The sequence below is a fragment of the Phocoena phocoena genome, chromosome 2, assembly GCF_963924675.1.
Source record: "Phocoena phocoena chromosome 2, mPhoPho1.1, whole genome shotgun sequence".
In the NCBI taxonomy this organism is placed as follows: Eukaryota; Metazoa; Chordata; class Mammalia; order Artiodactyla; family Phocoenidae; genus Phocoena; species Phocoena phocoena.
The window spans coordinates 106,175,241-106,199,311 of NC_089220.1; the positions used below are offsets into that span (position 1 = coordinate 106,175,241).

Here is a 24,071-nt window from a genome sequence, read left to right on the forward strand (position 1 = left end):
CACATTTTCAAGGAATAGCCCAATTATTTATAAAATCCGTAAAGTATGAAACATAACAACACCCCTGACAGGAGGTTGGGTCGGGCTTAATATTCTGTCCTCACACATAGGGCTTGACAAGCAACTTCTGATTCCAGTTCTCATTCCAAAGTGAGACTCTTCCAGATCTTACCTGTCTTCTCTCTCTCTGAGGTCCATTCAGTGCGTCTGATTCAATTGTAAAGCAATTATACTCCAATAAAGAAGTTAAATAGACAAAAAAATAAACAAGCAAACAAAGGGCAGGACTTGGAAAATGCCTCTACTATATTACAAAGAATATCTCTTGTTTTCTTTTTGTCTTGGACACCTTGACCCTTCCTGTTACCCCCGTCCCCCCAGCTGTAAGGTCAGACTAAAGGTTTTGTCATAGCAGAAGGAAAGCAGACAACAAGCCCTTCCCTGAGGAAGGAAACAGTCTGAAGAGCAGAGCCTAAGTCTGAGTGCAGAGAGAGTCCGTGTTCTGGTCTGAAAGCATGGACAAAAAGCAGAATTCCCAGGACACTGGAAACCACATTCAAGTGAAGCCCCGGATGAGAGTGTTTTCTAACCATTAACAGCCTGCAGCGGGCGACGTGGTTTGTGCTCCCCGAATCCGGACCACTTCATGGTCTCACACTCACGAAGCAGACAGCTCAGATTTCCTACCTCCTAGGCAAGCTCTCCCCATCCACGCTCCCACTGGGGGTGGCATGGCATCAGGATGGTGGGGTCCCCCAAGGGTCTGGGGTGCTTGTGGGTGGAACTCCAGAGAACCCTCAGGTATTTCAAGTGTCCAGGGAGCCACAGCAGGTTGTGTCCAAAGCCAGGTCCTTCCTTGGACACAGCTGGGCATGCCAGGGCCTCAGGCATGGGCCTCAGCATCCTGCTTGACGGCCGGTTTGTAGATGACTCCTTTGTTGGCAACTTTTTTGCTGCTGGAACAGCAAGGACACATGAGTGTTGTTAGTCAAAGTGGAAAGAGAGGCAAGAGCAGCCCAACTCAGCTACGGAATGAGGCAAGTCAGATTCCTCCCTTGGAGACCTTTCTCCAGTTCTGTTGGTCTTGGGAGGAAACGCCCCCCAATAAAGCATTAACCAAAAGGGAACCTGTTCATTGTTCAACTGTTCTCTTTTAATGCTTGACGATACTGAGACCTGCATTCTGATGAAGGTCTCATTACCACCCTGCTTCAAATCTCTGATTCCTACAGGGTTTCTGACAACCTCTTTTTTTCATAGCAGGAAAAGTAAATTAGGTTTTAGGAAAAACTAACCATGACAATAAAAACACAAGGAAAAGGCATCAACGTGAGTAAGAAATCAAACAATTTCCCTCAGTTTCCTTCTGGGTTCAGGGAAGAAAAACCGGATGTCAAGATCTTAGAAAGAAGACAGCCTTGGTGCTTGTGTGTAGGTAAATGGGACCTCCCTTCCAAATCAAGAGGCTTGTCCAGGGGTCTTAGCAGGGGCAGCAAAGCTGGCAGACCCACCTCCAACTCTGAGCGCAATGACTCTTGAACCACCAGCACCCAGTGTCTCACTGGATCAGTGGTGTTTGGGAAATGGCATTCCCAAACCAACCAAGGATAAGTGTTGGTACAGGTGACAGGGCTCTTCGTTCTGCAGGCTGCCTTCCCGAACAGATCAATCCTCATGGACACAAAGCCACCCACTCCCATCCTGGGCCCAAATCAGCTCACCTCTTCTTCCTTCTGAAAAGCCAAATGGATACTGCCAGGACAATACAGATGCCCAGAACGCCAGCCAGGGCCACGAAAAGGGCGATGCCTGTTGAGGGGTAGTGCGCACTCATTACAATCCTCCCTTCCCCTTCATGTCATCCCCGTAGCACATGTGTGCGCAGTCAAGCGACAGCTGCAGAATCACCCACAGAAAGGTGTAATTTCCCCATCTCTGTTCTTAGGTTCTGGTCTTTGGCCTAGCAGGATTGGCTGGAGTACTCACAGGGGGCCATTTGCAAATTGTAGCGATTCTCCAGCAGGGGTTCTCAGACTTGCACCAGCATCATCTGAAGAGCTTGTGTCTAATGTAGACTTTTTTTGAGCCCAACCCTCAGAGACTCTGATTCAATCTAGAGTTAGGCCCAGGAATCTGCATTTTAACCAAACACCTCTAGCTGATGCTGATGTATGTGGTCCATGAACCACACTTTGAGAAACCCTGGGCTACAGAATAAGAACTTATTCCATTTTTGCTTGCTGGATTTAAGGCCCCTTGAGATGCCTCTTTATCAGCTTTGGCCCCAAGTTCCATTACACAGTCCTAAGCAGTCCAAAACAACCAGGGCCCATTGCCAAGGTCAACTGGCTGGTCACCCAACCTCCATACTGGGCTTAGGCCTAGTTTTTAGGCAATGGCTTCCCATCCTGGCAAACAGAAGGTCTTGGATAGGCTTTTTGAATGTACACATGCTATAAAGTGATTAGGTCGTTCATTCGGGGAGCATTTGATTGGCAGCTCATCTTTGAATCAGAGAGTGACTTGAGGGTAAGACACGCGGTGAGGAGGGGGTCAGGAGTCAGAGTGATGGCACAGAGAAGCAGAGAGGATGGGCTTGAAGAATCACAGGCCCAGATCACACCGAGAATCACAGTGATCACCCAGCTGCAGCATGCACGGCCGGTTGGCCACATACCCAGACTCGGTCCTGTGTAGGTAGGGTCTGGCCCTTCAAAGGGGAGAGGAAAAGACCGGAAATTAACCGAGTCAAGCCCTGGCGTATTTGACCAGTGTGTTGAGTAGAGCTCTACCTTTTGTCTGGGTGGAGGTACAGGGCTGATGCAGCCCTCCTGGGGATGTTCACTCCTGGCTGAGGTGCCTGATGGGGTAGAGGGCATTGCCCACCCAGGGAATTCGCACCGTGATCCCTCCCTCTGATGCTCCTTTAATCACAGCAGTCTCTTTGTGTGGCTAAGACTTCAGTTTTTGATCCAATATGGCCAACTTGGAAGGTGAGGAAGGGTAAGAATCAGAGTCTACCTTGGTGGGCTGTCATCTGCTTCTCTGGCACCTACCTCTCTTTCTCAGCAAGGAAGCTGCCAGGTTCTAGCTGGCTGGGGCCAGCAGAGCTTGGTTGGAACCTGTCACCAGCCTTGTCCACCCATCCCCGTCCAGTACTGTTGTCATGGTTTGGTTCTATTTTTGCTTTGGCCCCGGTGGACAAACTGGAGAAGCCCCTCCACCATACCAGCCTCTCTTCCCTGCTACATGGAGACAGAGGAGCGTGGCTTCTTCAGCAAGTTATTGTTGGAGATGAATGGGGTGAGTTAGTGGGGTCCTCAGTGGGGCTGAAATAGTGCCCAGTGATCTAAGGTGAAATCCCATGGTCAGCCTGCTAGGAACCTCTCTGGAGAGGGCCCTGAGTGAGCCTGTCCTCTCGAGTAACACAGAGGAGCCCAGTCACAGAGCCCCCAGGTTATCCCAGCTGCTTCCAGGCTCTCAGAACTACTCATTCTTCCAGTCAGATTCTCCATCTAAAGAAAGTCTCTGCTCACACACACCTGCCTGTCTGGTGGTTTTCTGATCTCAGTAGAAACTTCTAGCTTGTGGTACGGGGGAGAGGATGGGGGGTTGTTCCAGTTCACACTGGAAGCCAGAGTTGTGCAGATGGTGGCCACCCAGCCAGACACTCAGGAGAGCCTGTGCCCATAGAGCCCACCATGGCGACGGAGACCCTGGGAGAGCCCCGATCAAGTGTGAGATGCAGGCAGAGGGCCAGGGACCACCTCCCCTTGGGGCACTTGATACCCTGGGGAACCAGACCTGAGACTGCAGGGTGAGGTTTTGCTCAGCCCCTTCTCCTGCCATCTGGGCCCAGTCTGGCTGACTCCCCTGGGGCCATCAGCCCCAAGTTCTTTCCCTACTGTCTTCCTTCACAGTCTAATATTGAGCCAGTAGCCTCCCTGGTCCACGGCTGGGCCTTATTTGTCCCTGGTCTGGCTTCCCGGGTGGCCCCAGACTGTTGAAAGGATAAGCAGGGCAGGTATGGATAGAAGCCGTCCACAAAGGGCAGGGTGGCCTGTTCTCTCGGCTGTTGCCGGCCACCACTGGCAGCCCACGGCCTCCCAGGTGGCAGAGAGCGTGGCTCCCCTCGCTCAATTCCCTGCCCTGAACACAGGGACCAGTCTGTGGCTTGGGGAGATTCTCAGGACGTGAGTCTCCCCCTGGGGAAAGCATCAAGTGTTTGTACAGCACATGTTCTGTTCCCTGCATGGCCTGTGGCCTCTGCACACTATAATTTGTTTTGTTTTGTTTTGTTTTTTAAGGTACCTAGAGGTAACCAAGGCCTCTAGGATCTTAAAAACAACAACCGCTGAAGAAAAACCCAACTAGTCGTGATTTCTTTTCCAAGCCTTTTTGATGAAATACACTTTTTTTTTTTGTTCCTAAAGCTCCAGATGCTTGTGGTACGAAACTAGTTCTTGCCACATAAGACTATTACTAGTAAGCTTAACCACTTGGTTAAGCCGTCCAGGTTTCTAAAGTCGTCGCTTTCACAGTCACCTCAAACATCCTGAGAGCCACACAGGCCCCCAGACAACTGACAGCCCCGCTCTGGGGCTGGAGGAGGTGCCCTCAGGCCATGGGCTTAGGGAGCGGAGTGAAGGCTTGGAAGCAAGGCCCCAGGCTTGAGACTTTTCTCATGCGCACGTGGCGCAGCTGGGTGGCTGATCTGGAGGGAGAGTCTGGCTTTCCTGTGTCGCTGAGCAGTGTCCTTGGCTGTATTAGGCCCTATAAACAACAGCCTAATTTAATCCAGGGCTCTAATGTGGGCTCCTTGCTCCTGGATGACGACTTCTTAGGGCCTAAGTTGCCTCTCCTTGGAAACAAGGAAACAAGACCAAGCAGGTGTGAAGACAAGGAAGTCCCCAGAGACTGGAACAGATGCTTTACAGACCAGTGTTTGATGCAGCAAAAAACAAAGCAGCTTGACTGAGCAAGCGAAGAGCATAAGCCCCTTGGGAAGAGGAATGGCAGCGAGGGCGGCACCTCGTGGGAATTCTACCCGCCAGGAACCCCAGGGCAGGAAGATGACGTTGGGATGCTATCTCCTGCCAGGTGAGACAGCACCAAGCATCAAGGAGCAGAGCTCCTCTGCTGAGCTGGATAAAGCGCAGGGCTTGGGTCCCACTGGAGGCAGATGCTAGAGCATCTGCTAACTAAAGGGAGAGGGGAGGTCACAAAAGGCATCAGGAGACCTGTTGGGGTGACTAGAGAATTACTGCCCAGAGAGAGAAGCCGAAGCCTGCATCCCCGCAGCGCCTCTGGGCTGTTGCAGAGAACAGGCATCAAAGATGGTGCAGGGAGGGCCAAAGATTCACTTGCAGGGTAAACACAGAAATGGTTTCTGAATGGCAGATGAGACAGGGAAGTTCCCACTGAAGCACAGTGGGCCAGACAGGAGAAACGAGACAGGCTGGTTGACAGAGACGGCCCATGAGAGGCACGGGGTGAGAACGCAACGCAGGGGCCCCTGAGCTGGCAGGTACGAGAGCACGTGCCACACAGACGTGGAAGAGCTGCCTGCTCTCCATACAAGGCTCCGGTGCAAGTCAGGGTCAGCAGAAGGAGGGCAGTACGACGCACAGAAGGAAATCACACCGGTAGAGAAGAACTCCAGTACCACATGCCTCACCCGGGAAGGTACAGGCCCCCGAGAAGATGAGCAAGCTGCTCGCCACGGGGCACTGCTACCTGTCTGGCTGGCTCAGGTGCTGCGTCTTCCACGGGCGTCTTGCTGGACCCGAGGGATGCTGGTTAACTGCGTCTGAGGTCTTCTGAAGCCTCAGGTGCACACCCAGAAAAGTCCAGCGGGAGGAACAAGCACCTTATTTACACAGCTTGCAGTTCCTGAAACAAGTCTAGCATTTTCTAGGTTGATTTGCAGTTCTGTTTATTCAAACAGAGTTTTGAAAAAAAGGAATACAATCCTTTTCCTTTCAGTGTATTATTTTAAAGTATGGACTGTTTTAGTAGGTGACATGTTCCACAGTGATTAGATACATATACATATAGGTGTATATCTTTAGCAGCCTCCAGTCTTATAAAAGAGGCAGGGAGAGTTTTGGTTTAGCAGGGATTTGAGAGTTTAAATATATAAAATCCAGTTTCAGATGGTAAAACTCTTGTTATTATGCTTAATACAAGTCATAGACTCAAGTAATTGAAATGCGGGTCCTCTCTTTGGATGATGCTTTGGTAAGAAAAGCAAGGAAGATGCCCTCCGTAACCACAGAGCGTAACTACCTTAGGAGGACATATTTTACTGGAGTTTTTCTTAACACTGTGGAACCCTGTTGAAGAAATAATTTCTACAAATAAGTCTGCCCAAAAGACGCCGCCAGATTACATGTGGGAACTGGTTTTCTATGACCGTGCTAGGGCCTGAGGGCTGTGCCTTCCAGATTGCAGGAATGCAGGCCCAGAAGAGAGAGCCGTGCTGCTCTGAGGGGGCCTAAACCCTGGAACGGTGGGCGAGGGTTATTATGCAGCCCTGGTGCTTCATGCTCTCAGTTCCCTTTGGGGGTCAGGCTGTTTGTGCTGCAGGAATGACAGGTGGTGGGACCGGGGCTCTTACCCCAGTCAGGCCAGATGACAGAAGGCCTGACGGCATCCCTCAGCACCCCCATCCCATCCCGGACCTTTAACACTTGACAGCTATGTTCTGATCTTTACGTTTTCCTCAACAAATAGATTGATTTGAATGCTGTTGGCAAATTGATAACAAAGCAAAATAAAACTTCATAAAACTAGAACTTGACAACCAGTCAGGCTTCTGTTTAGATCGTTCTGCAGAGAAGACACTGGTGGGGAGAGGGGAAGGGAGACGGGTCGGCTCCATTCCTTCAGACTTGTAGTGAGCACCAGGCACGGTGCCAGGCACAAAAGGCTAGTAACACGCCCACAGCCCCTGCTTTAAGGGACTCGTGGTGTGTGGGTAACAGAGGCATGTTTTTTCTTTTTTTTCTTCTGCGTGGTAATACATAATTACCCTGTGGTGTGCTAAAAACTATAACACAGATGAACAGGTTCAGCTGCACTGAAGCAGGAGACTGTAAGTCACCCTCAGGGGCATGGGGAAGACTTTGGCAGGATATGGTTGGAGTTGGGTCTTGAAAATTTTTCCTGGTGGAAGAGGTGAGGGGCATCCCGGACAAAGGGACTCGTGTGTGCAAAAGTCAATAGCGTGCACACATGAAAGCGCCTGCCATGTTGAAGGAGGCCCCGCAGGGCAGGATGGGAGCAGGGGAGACATGCTGGAAGGATCAGCTTTCCGCCTGACCCCTTCTCCCGCTGTCCGGCCCAGAGGCTTATTGCTGGGAGCAAGAGAACATCCCTGGTGGGCTTTTCTGTTCCCCGCAGTGGCTAACGTGGGGCGTGCTCAGTAACACGCGGTGTGTTGAACTGCATTAGGTGTGACTAGGACTCCACTTCTTAGCACATTGGACGATCAGTCCTGACTATTCAGACCCTGTATCTGGGGTAGGCGATTTTAAGGGGAACTCCTCTGGTCTTTCACTTGGATCCTTTGGAAGAATTAATCTTTTTCCATCTAATAGAGTTTATTTATAAATAGGGACTTTTAGAAAGTTGACAAGGTCAATAACCACAAAGCACACATTCTAGTCTCAAAAAATTAGATAATTAGGCATCTTAGCTTTGTAAGGTTTTTTCTCTCTCTTTTTTAAACGTTTTATGAAACTACGCAGGTCCCTCAGGGTCAAGCAGATTCTAATCAGGCTACTCCACAGCTCTGCTGAGGGGGAAAGCCTTACCCCTCGACTGCCCAGCATCCTTGTCTAAGTGTCGCCTCAGCTGGCTCCAGGCTCTGAGGCATGTGACATGCACTCGCTCAGAGCAAGCGCACTGAAGACACGATTATAGAAACTTTTTGGCTTCCTCTTGGCCTTCAAGTTTTCCTTGCCCTGACATGTTGAAAATAGAACTTGATAACATTGGCATTTGGGCTTTATTACCCTTTTTCATCTGGACCCAGTGTGGGTGTCTTTGGCTGGGAAGAGGTCAACTTTAGGGAACCGAGAATCGGGCCCCTGGACTATATAGATGTGCCTCTACTGTCTTTCTCCTTCCTCACATCGGGCAGCTGACTCCTACGAGATCTGGACTGCTCCCAGGATGTGTTCCTCCTCTCCAAGACCCCACCTGGAGGACGTGAGTCTTGTTTCCTCTCTTCAGCTCAAGACTTCCATTTGTGCCACTTGGAAGAGGCACTTTTTAAGAGCTGAAAAAAAGTGCCTGGCGTGACTTTCATCTCTCCACAAGGACAGGGCATTTTAACCAAAGGCAACAAGAAACAACATACACGAGAGAAAAAAAAAAACATCATATGAAAGGGAAGGAACAGAATGATGAGGGGATTCTGAAGAAAGTTGCTACCTCAGAGGCACCTGGACCCCTGGTGAAGGAATTGGTATGATTCTTTGAAGGGTGAATAGTTCTCTCTCGTCTACTTCTGTTAGCCTTGGCCCTACCCAATTATACAAGAAGAGTACCTACTCAAATCCTAAAGGAAGATGGGAAACAGGGATCGAATAGAATAAAGACCAGGGCATGTGAAATAAAACCCTAGAATCCTGATAGGAGTGGGGAAAAAAGTTCTGGGCCTAGGAAAGTCATTGTACAATCCATAGGGCAGCGGTTCTCAATCAGGGGCAACTTTGCCCCTCCTCCCCCAGAGACACTTGACAATGTCTAGAGATGTTTTGGCTGTCACAAGGTGGGGATGCTGCTGGCATCTAGAGGGTAGAGTTCAAGGACACTGCTAAACATCCTGCAGTGCAAAGGCCAGCCCTCACAGTGAGAATTATCCAGCCCCAAATGTCAGTGTTGACGTGCTGATGCCAAGGCTGAGAAACCCTGCCCTAGGGCCGTCATAGACTCTACACCTCCTAAGGACAGAAACCAAGCTCTGTGTTCCTTTTCTAAAACAGTTGAAGAAAATACAGCGTCCAGTTAAGTGATTCAGTCCCAGTTGTTCCAATTTGGTTAAACCTCAGATCCCCCTCTCAAGGTCCGTGCACTTTCTTTCATAAAGGATTTCCTTAACATTACTTTTTTCCTGGCAGAAAACTCCAGAGTTTTCATTTTCCAACCCCATAGTTCCTGTTAACTTTCAGAGAAGACCCTGAATTAAACGAGCCCCTAATTACAGACATGCCTCAGTGGAAGAGCCTGCAAACAATTGAGTCCAAATTGCTCAAGGTTCCCACTGACAAACAAGCTTACCCCATCAACCTGAAAGGACATGTTACAGTCTGAGACCCGCGCCACGTTGGTGTGAGAAGGCCCTTGTGAATTGCAGGCGCCCCTGGGGGGATGAGGTTTGGGGCTTCACTCCTTTGGGGCTGCCTCATCCTTGTTTCTTAGGGGACAGCCCCATTTGCTGCCCGAGTCTTTGGGAAATGAGGGGAAAGGGAGAATTCTGGCCAAGTTTCTATAATCAGCCTTCAAATGAACAGGTTTGCCTTAGACTGCCACAGATTCTTACTCGAGGGAGAAAGCCCTGCCCAGCCTTTGGAAGCAGCAGCTCTGGGTAAGCCATGCTGGAGGGGCAGCGGCAGAGCTGCATTTGGGCTGTGATCTCCACGTCCTGAGCTGGAGCCGGTCTGGGGGCTTCTGCTTAGAGGCCCCTCAAGCTCCCCCAGCCAGACTGGGAGGGTCTACTGAAGCGCTCTGTTACCAGCCTGACTGCACTGCCTGCTCTACAGGCGCCAGCTTAGACCTGAACTGGTCTAAGAAGGTGGCTAATTATCCCCGAGGCTACAGTTCTTTGTACACGTGGGGGTTACTTTTGGATGTCAAGTTCCTGCATGCTTTCTTCTGTTTCTCTGTAACTGCCCTCACACACTGTCCCTGCAACGTAAAGTCAGGATGGACAGTTGTTACTGTCCACTTAGAATCAGAACATGTTAGCACCGAAAGGACGTTAACTCACCTAGTCCAACCCATCATTTTATGGCTGAGGAAACCAAGGCCAAAGAAGGGACATGATTTGCCTGCGTCATATAGCCAGGAGGAAACAAGGTGAGGCCTTGAACCTGGGTCTACTGACTGTTGAGGAGTATCTGTCACACCATCCCTGGTGACTTGTAGAGACTTAGCACAGAGAACAGAGCTGACTATTATCCTTAAATCACAAGGAAAATTCTACCTGATCTATGTGGGCAGAGTCCCTTATCTCCAGGAGGAGTTTTATTTAAGAGTTGAAGTATTTCCGTTTAACCCTTGACTACTATACACTTCATTTAGAAAAATAGGAAAAGAGAATGTTATATCCAGAATAGAACACCAGGGGATAATTCTATGCATTTGAGGTATTTCCTGGAAAAGGAGTTGGTATAGTTATCATCATGTACATCCTCAATTTTTAGGAGGGGCCATTGTTTATAGATTCAGTTTGCAGACCAAGAAACTGGTGAAAAGAGGGAGATGACCTTAACTAGTGACATCTGGAGAGGAGAACACAAAAGATAAATTCTTGGACAGTTCTTGATTAAGTAACTGACAGAGAAGGACGTAATTCTGACCATATGTGTGGGTCAGTGCAGAAGGGCATGTTTCTAAAGCTTTCTGGCAAGGGCCTTGAAATTCAATCTTCCTGTGGTCCACGAAGCTTAGCAGGTGACAGTTACAATCTCACACACTATGAAAGGAACAACAACAGAACAAGGTGCCCCATGTGAGACGAGGAGAGCTGATTCTCTGACAGGTGGGTTAATGGTCATCCTTAAATATGAACCCTTGGCCCAGCTTGGCCACAAGTGATGTGAGAAATTGAACTTAGCGATTTGAAGAGTGTGGGCCCCTCACCCCTTTCCCCGGGCCCCCAGCTTCCAGCTGTCTTGATGTAGATACCGTGCAAGTCAAGATGTTAACTGTCCATCTGGGAGGTTATGGTCACGGATTTAAAAGGAAAAACTGAGCGTCCATAGCTCAGGAAGAAACCGAACTATTAAGCTTCATTCCGTATAGATCTCGGATGCCTGTGCAAGCTTCAAGGAGATGAGACAAAAGGCAGTTCTGAAGATACTTTCTTGTCTAACGGGCCCTGCTACATTGGACCATGAGCTGCTTGTGGCTCGGATGTGGGTTATGCCCATTTTCTAAAACCTTACAAAGGAGCATCCCTGGACCTTGGTGGTGCTGGTGGTGCCAGGAATCACCTGGCAAGGCCAAAGATGGACCTTGATGCCAAGAAAGCCTGTAAGAAGTTAGAAGGTTTGATCTCATGCAAAGGGCCCTATCATGTATCTTAGGAGAAGGGGTAGGTAGTTCTTCAGGGCAGAGAGGCCCCCAGAACATCCTCTCTTCCCCATCTGTGGGAGACTCCCAGACTTAATGATTGTTCTGGTCTACGCGCCTGGAGGGTCTGGCTCGCGCTTCTCTACCAAGGCTCAGGGAAGTCAAGGTCAGTGGAGGGAGACCTCAGTAAACCCACACACGGTAGCTCCTCACGCATCTGGTTCCCTCGGCAGCCAGGGTGCTCTTAACCCATCTCCTAAGGGTATCAGTGACAGTGCCCAAGAGGAGGCACCCGATTTCATACAAAACAGACATCTCGGCACCACACTCGCCACACACCGCATCTCCTCACCTTCATGTCGGAAGGAGACGTACACCAGCCTCTCATCAAATTTCTGGACCTGCCGGAAGTTGTTGATCATCTCTCTAGGGGACGGGTCCTCCACCCGTGTGCAGTACAGGGCTGTCTCCAAATCCGTCAGCTACGGGGGAAGAGCAGAAACATACCCCACGGGCAGAGTGACACCCCCTTGCCTGACCTCGAGGGAAAGGACCACCAGATCTCACCTCCGAGGCCTGGCGGGAGACCCTTGAGAAAGCAGTGGGGAAGCCAGAAGCTGCCCCTCCCCTGCGTGTGTCTGAGTGATGGGGCTCGGCGAGCCCGTGTGTCTTTCCACTGTCTTCCCACCTCCCGGGGCTGCTGGAAGGGTTCATGCTGTCAGCTCCTGATTGAGCCTGAAATCTGCCCTGCAGGGAGGGAAACCTGGGGTGGTGAGGGGTTCCTCAGCCTCCCACGGAGACTGCATTCCTCTCCTGAGCCTCATTCAGGACCCAGCTCTGAATCAGAGGGGCCTGGGCCTTAGGCTGATGGTCCCATCAAGAGGAACCAAAAGAGGGAGGCAAGAGTCTCACAGGTCATCTGACTTCTAGTCCCATGGTATTTTCATACACCCATATAGATCATGTAAATGTTTCCAAGGCAGTTTCTGGGTTAGGACATATTACTGCCTTTCTGAGCATTTTATCTCTTGATTCATCACGTCTTTATTCCTGTCAGCCTACTTGCTGCCATTTATCGAGGTTACTCAGATCAATAGCTCATAGTAGAAAGGAAGGAGCAGCAGTGAGAGCTGTGCTGGCTCATGAAGCGGGTGGGGGCCGTGAGCCAGTGTGCAGCGGCCCCCTGGCCCCGTCTCCTGGGCAGCCATGCTTCCGACTGATGAAACTCAGCTGCAGGGTAGAGACACCGGCAGTGACCTGGAACTCAGCTCTATCTTTGGGTCTTAGCTCTGTCACTAACCAGCTGGTGATCCCCAAGTTTCCTCAACTCTCTAACCCTTGCTTTCATCACCTAAGAAATGAGAGGGTTAGAGATGATTCCCAAGGACTCCGTCCCCCAGTTTTACACTAGACTGTGAACTTCTTGAGGGCAGAGATCCTCATTGCTGTAATCCCCATCCCCTCGGCTTTGTTAAAAGTCTAACCTGATCCTGTCTTTATTCTGCCCCTGTAAAGTAGCCATGCTCTTTCCTGCCTGGGAGGTAGACACTATCCACTGAAGGATATATTAGGAAACGCAGCTTAACAGCTCTTATTTAAAGAACTGTGGAGACAGATTCATTTTCCCCACTTGACTTGATAGCTCCACTTTTGAAGCTCAGCCTGTAATTTCTGAAGTGCTTCCAAGCCCCTGTGATATTTGGAGAGGTTTTGAATAGCTTCCAGTGAAACTCTAAGTGAGGAAATTAAGTCGTTGATTATGATATGGGTGGTGGTAGGGTCCGAGGTACTACGTGCTCTCTGACAAGAAAGAGCACGACAGTTACCTGCTGCTGGGAAATTTCCACAGGGTTCCGGAAAACCGTCCAGAGCACGGTCGGGTAGCAAGGAGGTGTGGTCAGGGACCCTCGGTAGCGGTAGTACTCCTCAGGCCTCTTCGGCAGCAGCTCTTCGATGCTGAAACCCGGAATGGACACTTCTTGGCCTGGAGAGACATGTTGGGGGATGATGGCAACTCGCTCCCCAAGGCGGAGGTACAGCTGAGCATATGAGAGACTAGGAAGGTGAACTAGCCCCATTCTGAGCCGCCTGATCCTAGGACTTGGTCACAGACAGTACCCGGCCCCTGCATGGGTTCTTCTTCAGATCACACAAGGGTGAATACACTCTTCTCCAACAGAGGGTGAATACGCATCCAAGGACCTCTCACCTTTGTACTTTACATCTTTAAGGTGACTGAAGATCTTGTCATATGATGGATTGAAGGAGCCCATCTGCAATAGAGATGGGGCAGGTTGAACAGGGACAGAATTCAATAGGCTGAGCTTGGCTTGACAATTGTGAATGGAAGGGCTCTGCTGAGGGTGTGTAATCACCACTGCTGAGATCCTCCCCAAAGGATGCACTTTACCAGCACAGTCATGATGCATCACTAGGCTGTTAGGGGGTTGGCGGAATGGTCCTGCCCTCTTGCGTCTCAGGACATCCTATTTCCAGCTCAAGGCACTGGGGCTGGGGTGTCCCAGAGCAACAGGTAGAGCTTGTGCTCCTGACTATCTGGCTGTGAGCTTAACGGCCACAAATAGCATGTTCTCTAACCAGAACTTAAGGGAGCTTGAGTTCATGCAAGCCAAGTCAGGCAAGTAAGTATGTTGAGAAACGACATACGTGCTGTCTCCTTAGGGGGGAAAATGCAAGCAAATCAGGAGATGTTCCCATGTTCTGGGATTAAGGAAAGAACTTATGCTGGGGTTCCTATAAAGGATGGAGCTTGAATGCTGGAAATTGTATCAGGCATGTGATGGGGCAGCAGTGAATGATTCCCCCACCCCCGACAGGCCCTGTCCAACTTGGCAATTCCTTGCTTATGCAATGGGGCTGGAGACTAGGACTCATCTTTCCAGTGTCACCTAGGACATGCCCATTCCTGCTGTCCAGCCACAGAAAGGGCTGCCTCCAGGCCAAGAGAGCAGGAACCCTGTGCGGAAATAGCCCCTGCTCTAGAGTCAAGACACAGCCGAAACAGAACAGACAGGTGTGCGTGGAACCATAATGCCAAGTCTGATGTCATCCTGACATCAAATTTCATGTAAAATGCCTCTCAACATCTCTTACCTCTATGAGAACAGCTAGGACCGCGAGGCCTTCTGGCTTGTCACTGGCGATGCTGGCATTGGGGTACAGGTCCGAGTTATAATAGACCATATGCAGCTGCAGTGGGAGAGGGGAGATGAGTTGCTATCCATCGGGGGATAGGGCCCCATGGGAAGCTTTCAGTTTTGCAGGAGACTGGAATCCAATGGGAGGGACAGACCACCCCCATCCCCAGCTAGATTCGGCCTCCCAGACCCTTGCCTTATGGCCACCCCAGTGTTCCCTTTTCTCTCAGTCCTCTAGACTGCAAACTCCACCAGGCCAGTCTGTCCATCTTATTCACTCATGGTATCCCAGTGTCTGATATGGTGCTTGAAAAGTACCAGGTACACAATAGATTTTGAATGAATGAATGAACAAATTGGCTTTTATACTAGCTGTGAAAAAGCTTGGATACTTTGGAGCACTTCTCCCTTCTGATTTTTCCTACTTACTCTGGATCCTGGGGCAAAATGGTCCCGTGTGGCTTGCCCAGCCTAAGCCCGGCCACTCTGCATTTGATCTGGGGGCCGGGGCAGTAAACCTCCAACTGTAACTTAATCATACTTGTACCCAGAGCAGGACATGCATTTATCTCTCAGGTGGAGACAATCACAACATGACTTTTATACAGGTTTTATCAACTATATTTTAAGAGACCATGAAACAAAAATGCTACTCCATGAATGTAGACCCCAAAATACCATTCTAAACTCATTTTTTTTCAAAGCAGAAATTACTTATCATTATTAAAGTGAGGAAAAGAGAAGTTTTTGAGAAATGTTGGGTTTAAAAGGTCTAGGTAGGGCTTCCCTGGTGGTGCAGTGGTTGAGAGTCCACCTGCTGATGCAGGGGACACGGGTTCGTGCCCCAGTCCGGGAAGATCCCACATGCCATGGAGCGGCTGGGCCCGTGAGCCATGGCCACTGAGCCTGCGCATCTGGAGCCTGTGTTTCACAACAGGAGAGGCCACAACAGTGAGAGGCCCGCATAGCGCAAAAATAAAAGTCTAGGTAAACTCTGATGAGTGATGTTGATAATGAGGGAGGCTATGCACGTGTGAGGGCAAAGAGTATATGAGAAATCTCTGTATCTTCCTCTGCATTTTGCTGTGAACCTAAAAAAATGCTCTTAAAAAAAAAGTCTTAAAAAATTAAAAAGAAACAGTCTAGGTAAGCATTAAGACATTATTATGACAAGCTCTGACAATGTTTAACCTGATTTTTTTTTTTCTTAAGCAAAAAAAATGTTTATTTGGATCAAAGAATGCGATTTGGGGCACACAGATTTGGGTAGCTTCCCAAACAGTGTCCTGCTAGGGAGTAAAAGGGGCTTTTAAAGGCAAAGAAGAGAGGTTTGCATTACAAAGAATTTTGTAATTTTCGAGTTGGAGGCAGAAGCTAGTCTTGGCTAAACATGGTTGAATACTAAGGCTGTTACTAGAGGGAGGGAAAAGTTCGTTAATGTGACAAGTTGCAGGTGTTCTTGCAGAGTCCATGGAGTATTGGTGGTTTGGCCCAGTTCAGAAGTTCATGGTTCCCGCTGGTGAGGACGTGCATAAGGTTCACCTCCTTAATGGCCTCCTAGCTCCATTTTAAAACCCCTTGACGTAAGTGACTCCATTTTATTTCACAGTCCTTTCTCCTGATTCTCTTGGAATCTGTCATCCTCCCCCTACATGACAAGGTTAAGTCTGTGATCTGAGACTCCCCACCCATTGGTTAGTAAATATTTCCATTTTCAGCTGCATTGGTGTTTGTTTCAATTGTCATTTTCTTTGTTGTCTCTTCTCTCCAGATGTGGCTTTTGCCTCAATATTAAAACAATTCCAGCCTTCAGAAAACAGGTGGATAGATATTTGTAGAGTGAAAGTGTTCCTAAAAATCTCAGATAATCCCTCGTTTCCTGCGAGAGGCTGCTCTAGCCCGTTCTAAAGGGTTATAGCTGGACCTCTTGGCAGTTGGCAAAAGGGGAATAGTTTGTATTGCTTGTCATCAGCTTTATACAGGAAATGAAGTTTGTCTTGGGTCTACCAGCAAGCCTGCTCTGCTCTTGTCTGTTCTCTCTTGCCTTATGTGATGTGTTAAAATATATCCACAAATTATTTGACTCGTTCTTCAGAAAGTAGAGCCTAATTCCTCTCCCCTCAGGTGTGGCATTGACTAAATGTCTTGCTTCTAATAAATCATGTAAGGTGGAAGTGATAATATATGACTTCTGAGACCACATCATAAAAGGCATTGTGGCTTTCGCCTTGCTCACACTTGGATCACTCACTGTAGAGAAAGCCAGCTGTCATGTCATAAGGACACCCAAGCAGCTCACGTAGCAAGGGAGTGAAGCCTCCTGCCAATAGCCAGCATCAGCTTGTCCACCATATGAGCCATTTTGGAAGCAGATCCTTCAGCCCCAGTCAAGCTTTCAGATAACTGTAGCCCAGCCAATACCATGACTGCAGTCTCATGAGAGACTCTGAACCAGAGCCAGTCCCCTAAGTTGCTCCCAAGTTTTTTACCCACAGAAACCGCAAGATAATAAATGTTTGTTGTCTTAAACTGCTAAATTTTAGGGTAATTTGTTATGTAGCAATAGATACCTAACACACTTTCCTTGGTTGAACCCCTATCTGGGCATCTTCACATCTTCACTTACTTCTAAATAACTCCTTCTCACACTTACTCACTCAAGGCGCCTAAGAACATATCTGGTTTTTTTCATCACCTTTGAATACCTCATATTTAAAGTAATATTTGTATCACAAACTCCCTTATGTCATGCCTTGGATTGATTTTTCTATGATCAATGTTATATTTTCTTCAGGTATTAAAGCTTTAAACAATAAAGCATGTTGTTGGAAATCTTTATCATTCTTCACAGAAAAATTCCTTTAATTTTTGGGTAGTTTAAATATATTATGTCTATTCTGCATTCTCCTTCTGGACATTAAGAGCTTATAGACATGACTTCATTCTGATAAAGCCCCTTAGACATGCAGGAGTGTCATCCTCCTACTTTGTTTAACCTGATTTTTAATCCTAAAGGTAGTATCATCTGTCCTCCAAAAAACTATATTATATATGATCACATGTATTTTAGTTGATTCTTTGCCTCTTGAGACTCTGACACACTGAGATTTTACCTCTCTTCCTTTTTCTTCGTTAATCTCTTTTCCCATCTTATGTGATTATAAATAGAATTCAAGCATATTTTAATGAATACAGCTCAATGTTCCCCAATTTTCAAGTGGCCCTTTCTAATTAAAAAAAAAGTTATATCAAGTTATTTCTTCTTTTTAATGGTCCTCTATTAAGGATTTCTTAGGGGCTCCTACTTTACCATCTTTCCCCCCCAAAGGATGTAGCCTCCACACCATCTTGGCCTGGCATTGCTTTGGGAAACAGTGCAGAACTCTATGTGGCTAAAACCCTGAAGGTCCTAGGTCCTTATTTCTTTTTATTTATTTATGTATTGTCTATTTTTGGCTGCGTTGGGTCTTCATTGCTGCGCACAGGCTTTCTCTAGTTGCAGCGAGCAGGAGCTACTCTTCGTTGAGGTGTGCAGGCTTCTCATTGTGGTGGCTTCTCTTGTTGCGGAACACAGGCTCTAGGCGTGTGGGCTTCAGTAGTTGTGGCACATGGGCTCAGCAGTTGTGGCTCACGGGCTTAGCTGCTCCACGGCATATGGGATCATCCCAGACCAGGGATAGAACCCGTGTCCCCTGCATTAGCAGGCAGATTCTTAACCACTGTACCACCAGGGAAGTCCTGATCCTTATTTCTTTTTACAGCTGACCTTTGAGCTTGTGTTCTGTTTTAGCACTTTTCTCACTTGTTCAGATGAAATCAAGAGGAGGTGAAGACTAGTACAAACAGAAGGGAATTCCCTGCTGAGAGGATTAAGAGAGTCTTCTTATATAGACTCAAGCCAGAAGAACTGCTACACTTTCAAGGACCCTCCATAGAGAATCTGCCACTTTAGGGTCACCTTGATGTTTTTTCTCTGTTATTGACATTTATGGTCCATCTTCACCAGGTTCTTGGTCTGATGATGTGGCTTAATAGCAGAAAATTCAGTAACTATTTTTTTTTTTTTTTTTTTTTTTTTATGCGTTACGCGGGCCTCTCACTGTTGTGGCCTCTCCCGTTGCGGAGGACAGGCTCCGGACGCGCAGGCTCAGCGGCCATGGCTCACGGGCCCAGCCGCTCCGCGGCATGTGGGATCTTCCCAGACCGGGGCACGAACCCGTGTCCCCTGCATCGGCAGGCGGACTCTCAACCACTGCGCCACCAGGGAAGCCCTCAGTAACTATTTTTAAATGCCCAAACCCTCTCAGCCTACACCCTAACTCCTTTACCCCCCATGGGAAAATAGAAGCCTCCTTATTGCAGTTAGGCTGAAAGAAATGGCTGTCCTGGAGGTTCAGAGAGGGGCCTGGTCTGGAATATGTGCACCTCCAGTAGGGCCATCCTACTGGGCCAGAATTATAGCTCCTCCACCTCTTGTAACTCGACCTCTAATTAGCCTAAGACATTAAGCAGTTCGGCCTTTAAGAACAGAGGGGAATGGTCGTGTCACTGTTTACCATGGGCTCCATTAGCTGATCAGTAGCATTTATCCCTTTGTATTTATTGCCCTTTAAACATTCAGAACCACACCCCCAAGTGCAATCCCACGGGAACGCTGAAAAGGAGCAGCTCAATCCCCCAGCCTCCGCTGAACACTTGTAGTGCAGGAACGAAGCTCTGCTCCTTTTCTTTGGCATTTGGGGTAGCACCTCAGAGCAACGTAACGCAACACTGTGATGATGTCCCAGGCTATCCTCAGTGAGTCTCTGATGGCCACAATGCCCTACGCGTTATAATGCCAGTCATCCCTTGATTTGTGGCCAAATAGAAGAGTGACCCTGGACCCTGGTCCCCAAGCTCCAAGCACAACCCATGCCCGAAAGGAAAGATGGGATGGGAAAAACTTATGCAAGCAGCATGGCATATGAAGAAAACCGAAAAGTTGGAGGAGCACTTAGCCTTGTATGATTTGGCAGTGGGATGGTCAGCCACACAAGCTGGTGGGATCTTAATCTGTGCAAACAGAAGGGCGATGTCTAGAAAAGGGGTATGTGTGTCCCACTGTGCCCCCCGGGAGCACTCGCTGCTTTCTGAGCAGCATCACTCAGTAAAAGACATGGAAACAAACTCAGCAAGTTCAGGAGAGGAAGGGAAGAGGGACACCGGGGGTGAGCTGCAGCGTGGCCGGAGTGGCCGTACCTTCCGGTGCTGCCAGCAGGGCTGGGGTGGGTGTGTAGAGCGAGACGGCCCCCTCCACCTCACCCCCCGTGCTCTGATCTCGTCTGCACACCAGCCAAGTGGAAGGGTGCCAGACCACCCACCGCCGGGAATCCTCTGCCAGCCGGGCCGCCCCACTCACCTCGGCAGCAAATTGCTTCCCACCCACAGTGTGCTCCGAGCCGTGAGGTTCATTCTCGTCCCCCCAGTGCAGGTGCAGCTGCGAGGCATTGTAGCGGGCCCCAAGGCCCTGGATGTGCATGTCCTTGGGCAGTTTCAGCTTCACTGCAGGGAGAGGAGGGGCAGTCTTCAGAGCCCTGGCCAGCTGAGTACTGTCTGAGAGCAGGTAGACATCACCTGCCCAGGGCCTAGACAGGGGCGAGTGGATGCAGCAAGGTGGGGACCGGACAGATGCAGCCTGTAGGTCAGAAACCTGGGCTCTTTCTCTGAGAATGTCCCCCTTTCACTACAGCTATTCCAGTGGCACAAGCACCTTCTTGGTTCCCCGTGGAAAATGATGGCAGGAACTAATTTAGACCAATGGATGAACGTTTGTTTATATATCCATGTATTACACACTTGGCTATGAAGATAGAACCTGTCATGAAGTATCTGCCAAGCTGTAGAATTATATAACAACAACAACAAGAATAATCGCTCTTTATTAAGCACCTCTCTATTCTGGATATTAACGTACATAATCTCTAGTCTTTACAGTACCCATCAATATGCCCATTTTCCAGATGAAACCTCAAGGAGTTTAAAATTCTTATCCAGAGTCTCATGACTCATAAGTAGTCAAGCCATGATTCAAATTCGGGTTGGTCTGACTCCAAAGACTGGGCAAGCCCCCCAGTAAACTGCGTGGCCCCTTGAGTTGTTCATGGTGCCCCAGAATTCACTCCCGCACCATATCCAATAGGCCAAGAGGCTCAGGCCTGTCCCCTCTCCCGTCCCAAGAGATGTGCCGCTTCTGAGAGGTACCACCCCGGCAGAACCAGCAGAGCCCAGGACCTGCAGCATCCCCTGGAGAGAGTGGTCCAAGCATCCCTCAAGGCTCCCCTTTGCCCTCCTTCCTGGGTGCCTCAGTAGAACCCACCCTACCCCCTGCCCCGGCAGACAGAAGAGGCCGGGAAGCTGAGGAAAGCTCAGACACCCCTTCAGGTCTTGGAGGTCGCTCCCTCACCTGAATGGCCATTGTTGGTCAGGACAAATTGCTGGTTGGCAGACTCACTGTAGCCTTGGAAGCCAAGGGGCACAAGGCTGGCGTTGTACTGGAGGATGTCATCATGCAGGTCTATTGGGGACTGCATCAGGCCCCCACATGATGGGTAGCTCTTGGACCAGCTCTTCTCCCCGTCGGGACCTGGAAGGAGAGATTCAGGTCCATGACTTAATCCGTTTTCCACTAAAGATTTTTCCTCAGCTTCTAATTCTGTGTGCAGTACAGTTACTCCTTTTCTATTCTTTTCTTAATCCCTAGAGGTATACTCTTAAGGCCCAGAGACCCCAGCCTACAGAGCCAGGTCATGCAAATGCCTCCAGACCATTTGCTTTTGAAGTGATGTGGGGAAAGAGGGACCAGAGCAGCCCCGTGGCAGGGACTCTGCATTATTCTGTCCGTTGTTCATATTTCGACCTCATGCACATCCATTCCACGTGAAGACCTTGTGACTCTCAGCAACTTAGCATCTGTGCATTGAACGCCTCCTGTGAGCAGGAATTGCTCTGGGTCTTGGGGCTGCCCAAGCTTACATTCTAGTGGGGAAGATTTTTTTTTTAATTTTATAATTTTTGTGTGTTTTTAGAAGCGAAGGACATTTGTTGTTGTTGTTCAAGTTCAGTTTAAAACCTATGGCTCTCTTTCCTTTGGTACTTCTTAAAACTTGAAGTATAGTTGCTGTACAATATTATATGTTACAGGTGTACAATATAGTGATTCACAATTTCTAAAGGTTATACTCCACATAGTTATTTTAAAATATGGAATGTATTCCCCATGTTGTACAATATATCCTTGTAGCTTATTTTAGACCTAATAGTTTGTACCTCTTACTCCACTACCCCTATATTGCCCCTCCACCCTTCCCTCTCCTAGTGGGGAAGAATTTATTTAATCCACTGGGATGTCCCACGTTGAAAACATTGGAGTCTGTCTCCAACTCCAGGTAGGTCTTTGAGGTTGGTGATTTACAGGTATGATCTTCCTGATAGGAAACCCTTGAGGACCTTGACTCTGAATACCCACATCTAGAGCAAGTAAAAACCCCCAACCTGATAGGGAAGCTTGGAAAATATCAAGTAATTATAAGCCAGTGTTTACGCTGGGGAAAAGTATGACAGTATTACAAACTAATTATTACAATATAATTGACAAACTAGCAGTGAGCAGACTTATCAAATAAACCCTCCAGGGCTCAGGCTTCTTGCTAACTACCAGGTAATAGTCCTTCCCCTGGAAATGAAAATAAACAATCCAATCCCATGTTCACTTTCTTACTCCCACAGGGAAAAGTCTTTCAGGGATGTAAGGCTATGTTTAAAAGATTATCTCCTATGGTAATTAAGTGGATTTTCAAGCTGAGGTTTCTCCAGAAAAGCAAATAATTGGCAGGTCACGGCTCGTTAGAGTAGAACCATGGTGCCCTGTGGGCTCTCTAGGAGTTGGGAACCAAGGTTTGCCACCTGGAGTTCATTCATCAGTATTTCAGCACACGGAAAGGTGTCACCTAGAGCAGAAGGGGAAGGAATACCACGTCTTCTGGGCACCCTTGCCATAGGCCACGGCACCATTTCACGGCAGCGCTTGTGTGTGTGTACACCGGCCTCACAGAATCCCCATCCCCTACACCTTGTTCTCTAACTAGGGGACCTCACCTGAGAGTAGGGAGAGTCAGAAGCAAAACTTGGTGCCCACATTCATTTGAAATGCTATGGCGAGTTGGTCCTAGGTCTGGACACACACAAGAGAACCCTCTAATATTTCAGGCTGTCAGCCTTCGGGTATACCTTTTCAGAAATGTTGGAGCTGGAAGGGATTTCAGACTCTCCAGCCCAGCCTCTCACTGGACACCAGTTTTCCCAACTCTCACATGTCAGAGTTTCCACTGAACTCTATTGTTTTTCTTTCCACGGCCTCAAAGCCCTGGACTCAAGGCAACTAAACTACACCAAGATGGCGACTGGTGGAGAGGCAGGCTGGAGGACACCAAGGCAGTCACTCCAGGGGGCAGACTGGATTAGGGCAGTTACTCAGCTGGGGGCAAAACAGAATCCCTTAGAGACCACAGGGTTCAGAGATGAAGCAGTCAAGAGGTATCATGCCAGCCCTGAGGGTCAGGAAGCAGCGCAGCTCCTAGGTGGCAGCCCTTCCAGAGTGAGGCTGCCAGCCTTTTCTCTGCTCACAACAGCATCTGGGCCCACAGCCAGGGTGGCAGAAGGTGCCAGACAGGCATGAATGGAAAAACTCAGGACGTGAAGAGGCATGGCAAAGAGATCTCCCCTTGAACACATAGCTAAAGGGAACTGAGTAAGAAGGACTTTCTTTTCCCAGAGCCAGAGCTCCCCTGAAGGTTTCATGAAGAGGGGACTGGGCCATCCCATTTCATCTCTGTGAACCCATGTCGTGCTTAGGATCACATGCATAACAGGCACTGAGTAAACATCTTCCCCAAAGAATGAAAGACCCCCAAAGAACAGAGAGCTTGGGGAAAGGTTATGAGGAGGAATTTTCCTTTTGCCCTAAATACTTTCGTGGAAGTTGGCCAAATTAGGTATTTGGGAGCAGAAAAGACTAAGGATATAAAAGGCAACAGAGGGCTTCCCTGGTGGCGCAGTGGTTGAGAGTCTGCCTGCCGGCGCAGGGGACACGGGTTCGAGCCCTGGTCCGGGAGGATCCCACATGCCGCAGAGCAGCTGGGCCCGTGAGCCACAACTATTGAGCCTGCGCGTCTGGAGCCTGTGCTCCGCAACAAGAGAGGCCGCAACAGTGAGAGGCCTGCGCACCGCGATGAAGAGTGGCCCCCACTCACCGCAACTAGAGAAAGCCCTCGCACAGAAGCGTAGACCCAACACAGCAAAAATAAATACATAAATAAAATTAAAAAAAAAAAAAAAAGGCAACAGAGTCAGTGGTGGCAAAACCTTCCTAGGAAAGAGAAGCAGCTGTATTGGACCCGGAGACTCCAGAGAACCAGATTCCAGCACCAGCCGTCCCCCGCCCTCCACCTCCATGAGTGACCTCAAGCCAGTCACCTTCCCTGCCTTCGTCTCCTTTGCCCTTTGTACAAATGCGAGGGGTGGACACTATGTTCTGGAAGGTCCCTTCTGACTCTCAAGCTCTGAGACTTCTTA

General features: G+C 48.9%; 1 protein-coding gene across 2 annotated transcripts in view; it reads right to left on the reverse strand.

The window, feature by feature from the left end:
• Nucleotides 1-883: 883 nt before the first annotated feature.
• CA12 (carbonic anhydrase 12) overlaps nucleotides 884-24,071 on the reverse strand; it is a 60,252-nt gene continuing 37,064 nt past the window's right edge. Inside the window, exons 3-10 of one of the 2 annotated variants that reach the window (XM_065872571.1) lie at nucleotides 20,905-21,084; nucleotides 19,861-20,003; nucleotides 14,419-14,514; nucleotides 13,514-13,577; nucleotides 13,131-13,288; nucleotides 11,657-11,786; nucleotides 1,722-1,809; nucleotides 884-953 (exon numbers count right to left, since the gene is read on the reverse strand). In XM_065872571.1, coding sequence (XP_065728643.1) covers nucleotides 884-953; nucleotides 1,722-1,809; nucleotides 11,657-11,786; nucleotides 13,131-13,288; nucleotides 13,514-13,577; nucleotides 14,419-14,514; nucleotides 19,861-20,003; nucleotides 20,905-21,084 — 929 coding nt within the window. Of the gene's footprint in view, nucleotides 957-1,721; nucleotides 1,810-11,656; nucleotides 11,787-13,130; nucleotides 13,289-13,513; nucleotides 13,578-14,418; nucleotides 14,515-19,860; nucleotides 20,004-20,904; nucleotides 21,085-24,071 lie in introns of both variants that reach the window. The other variant, XM_065872570.1, reaches the window with a different exon arrangement.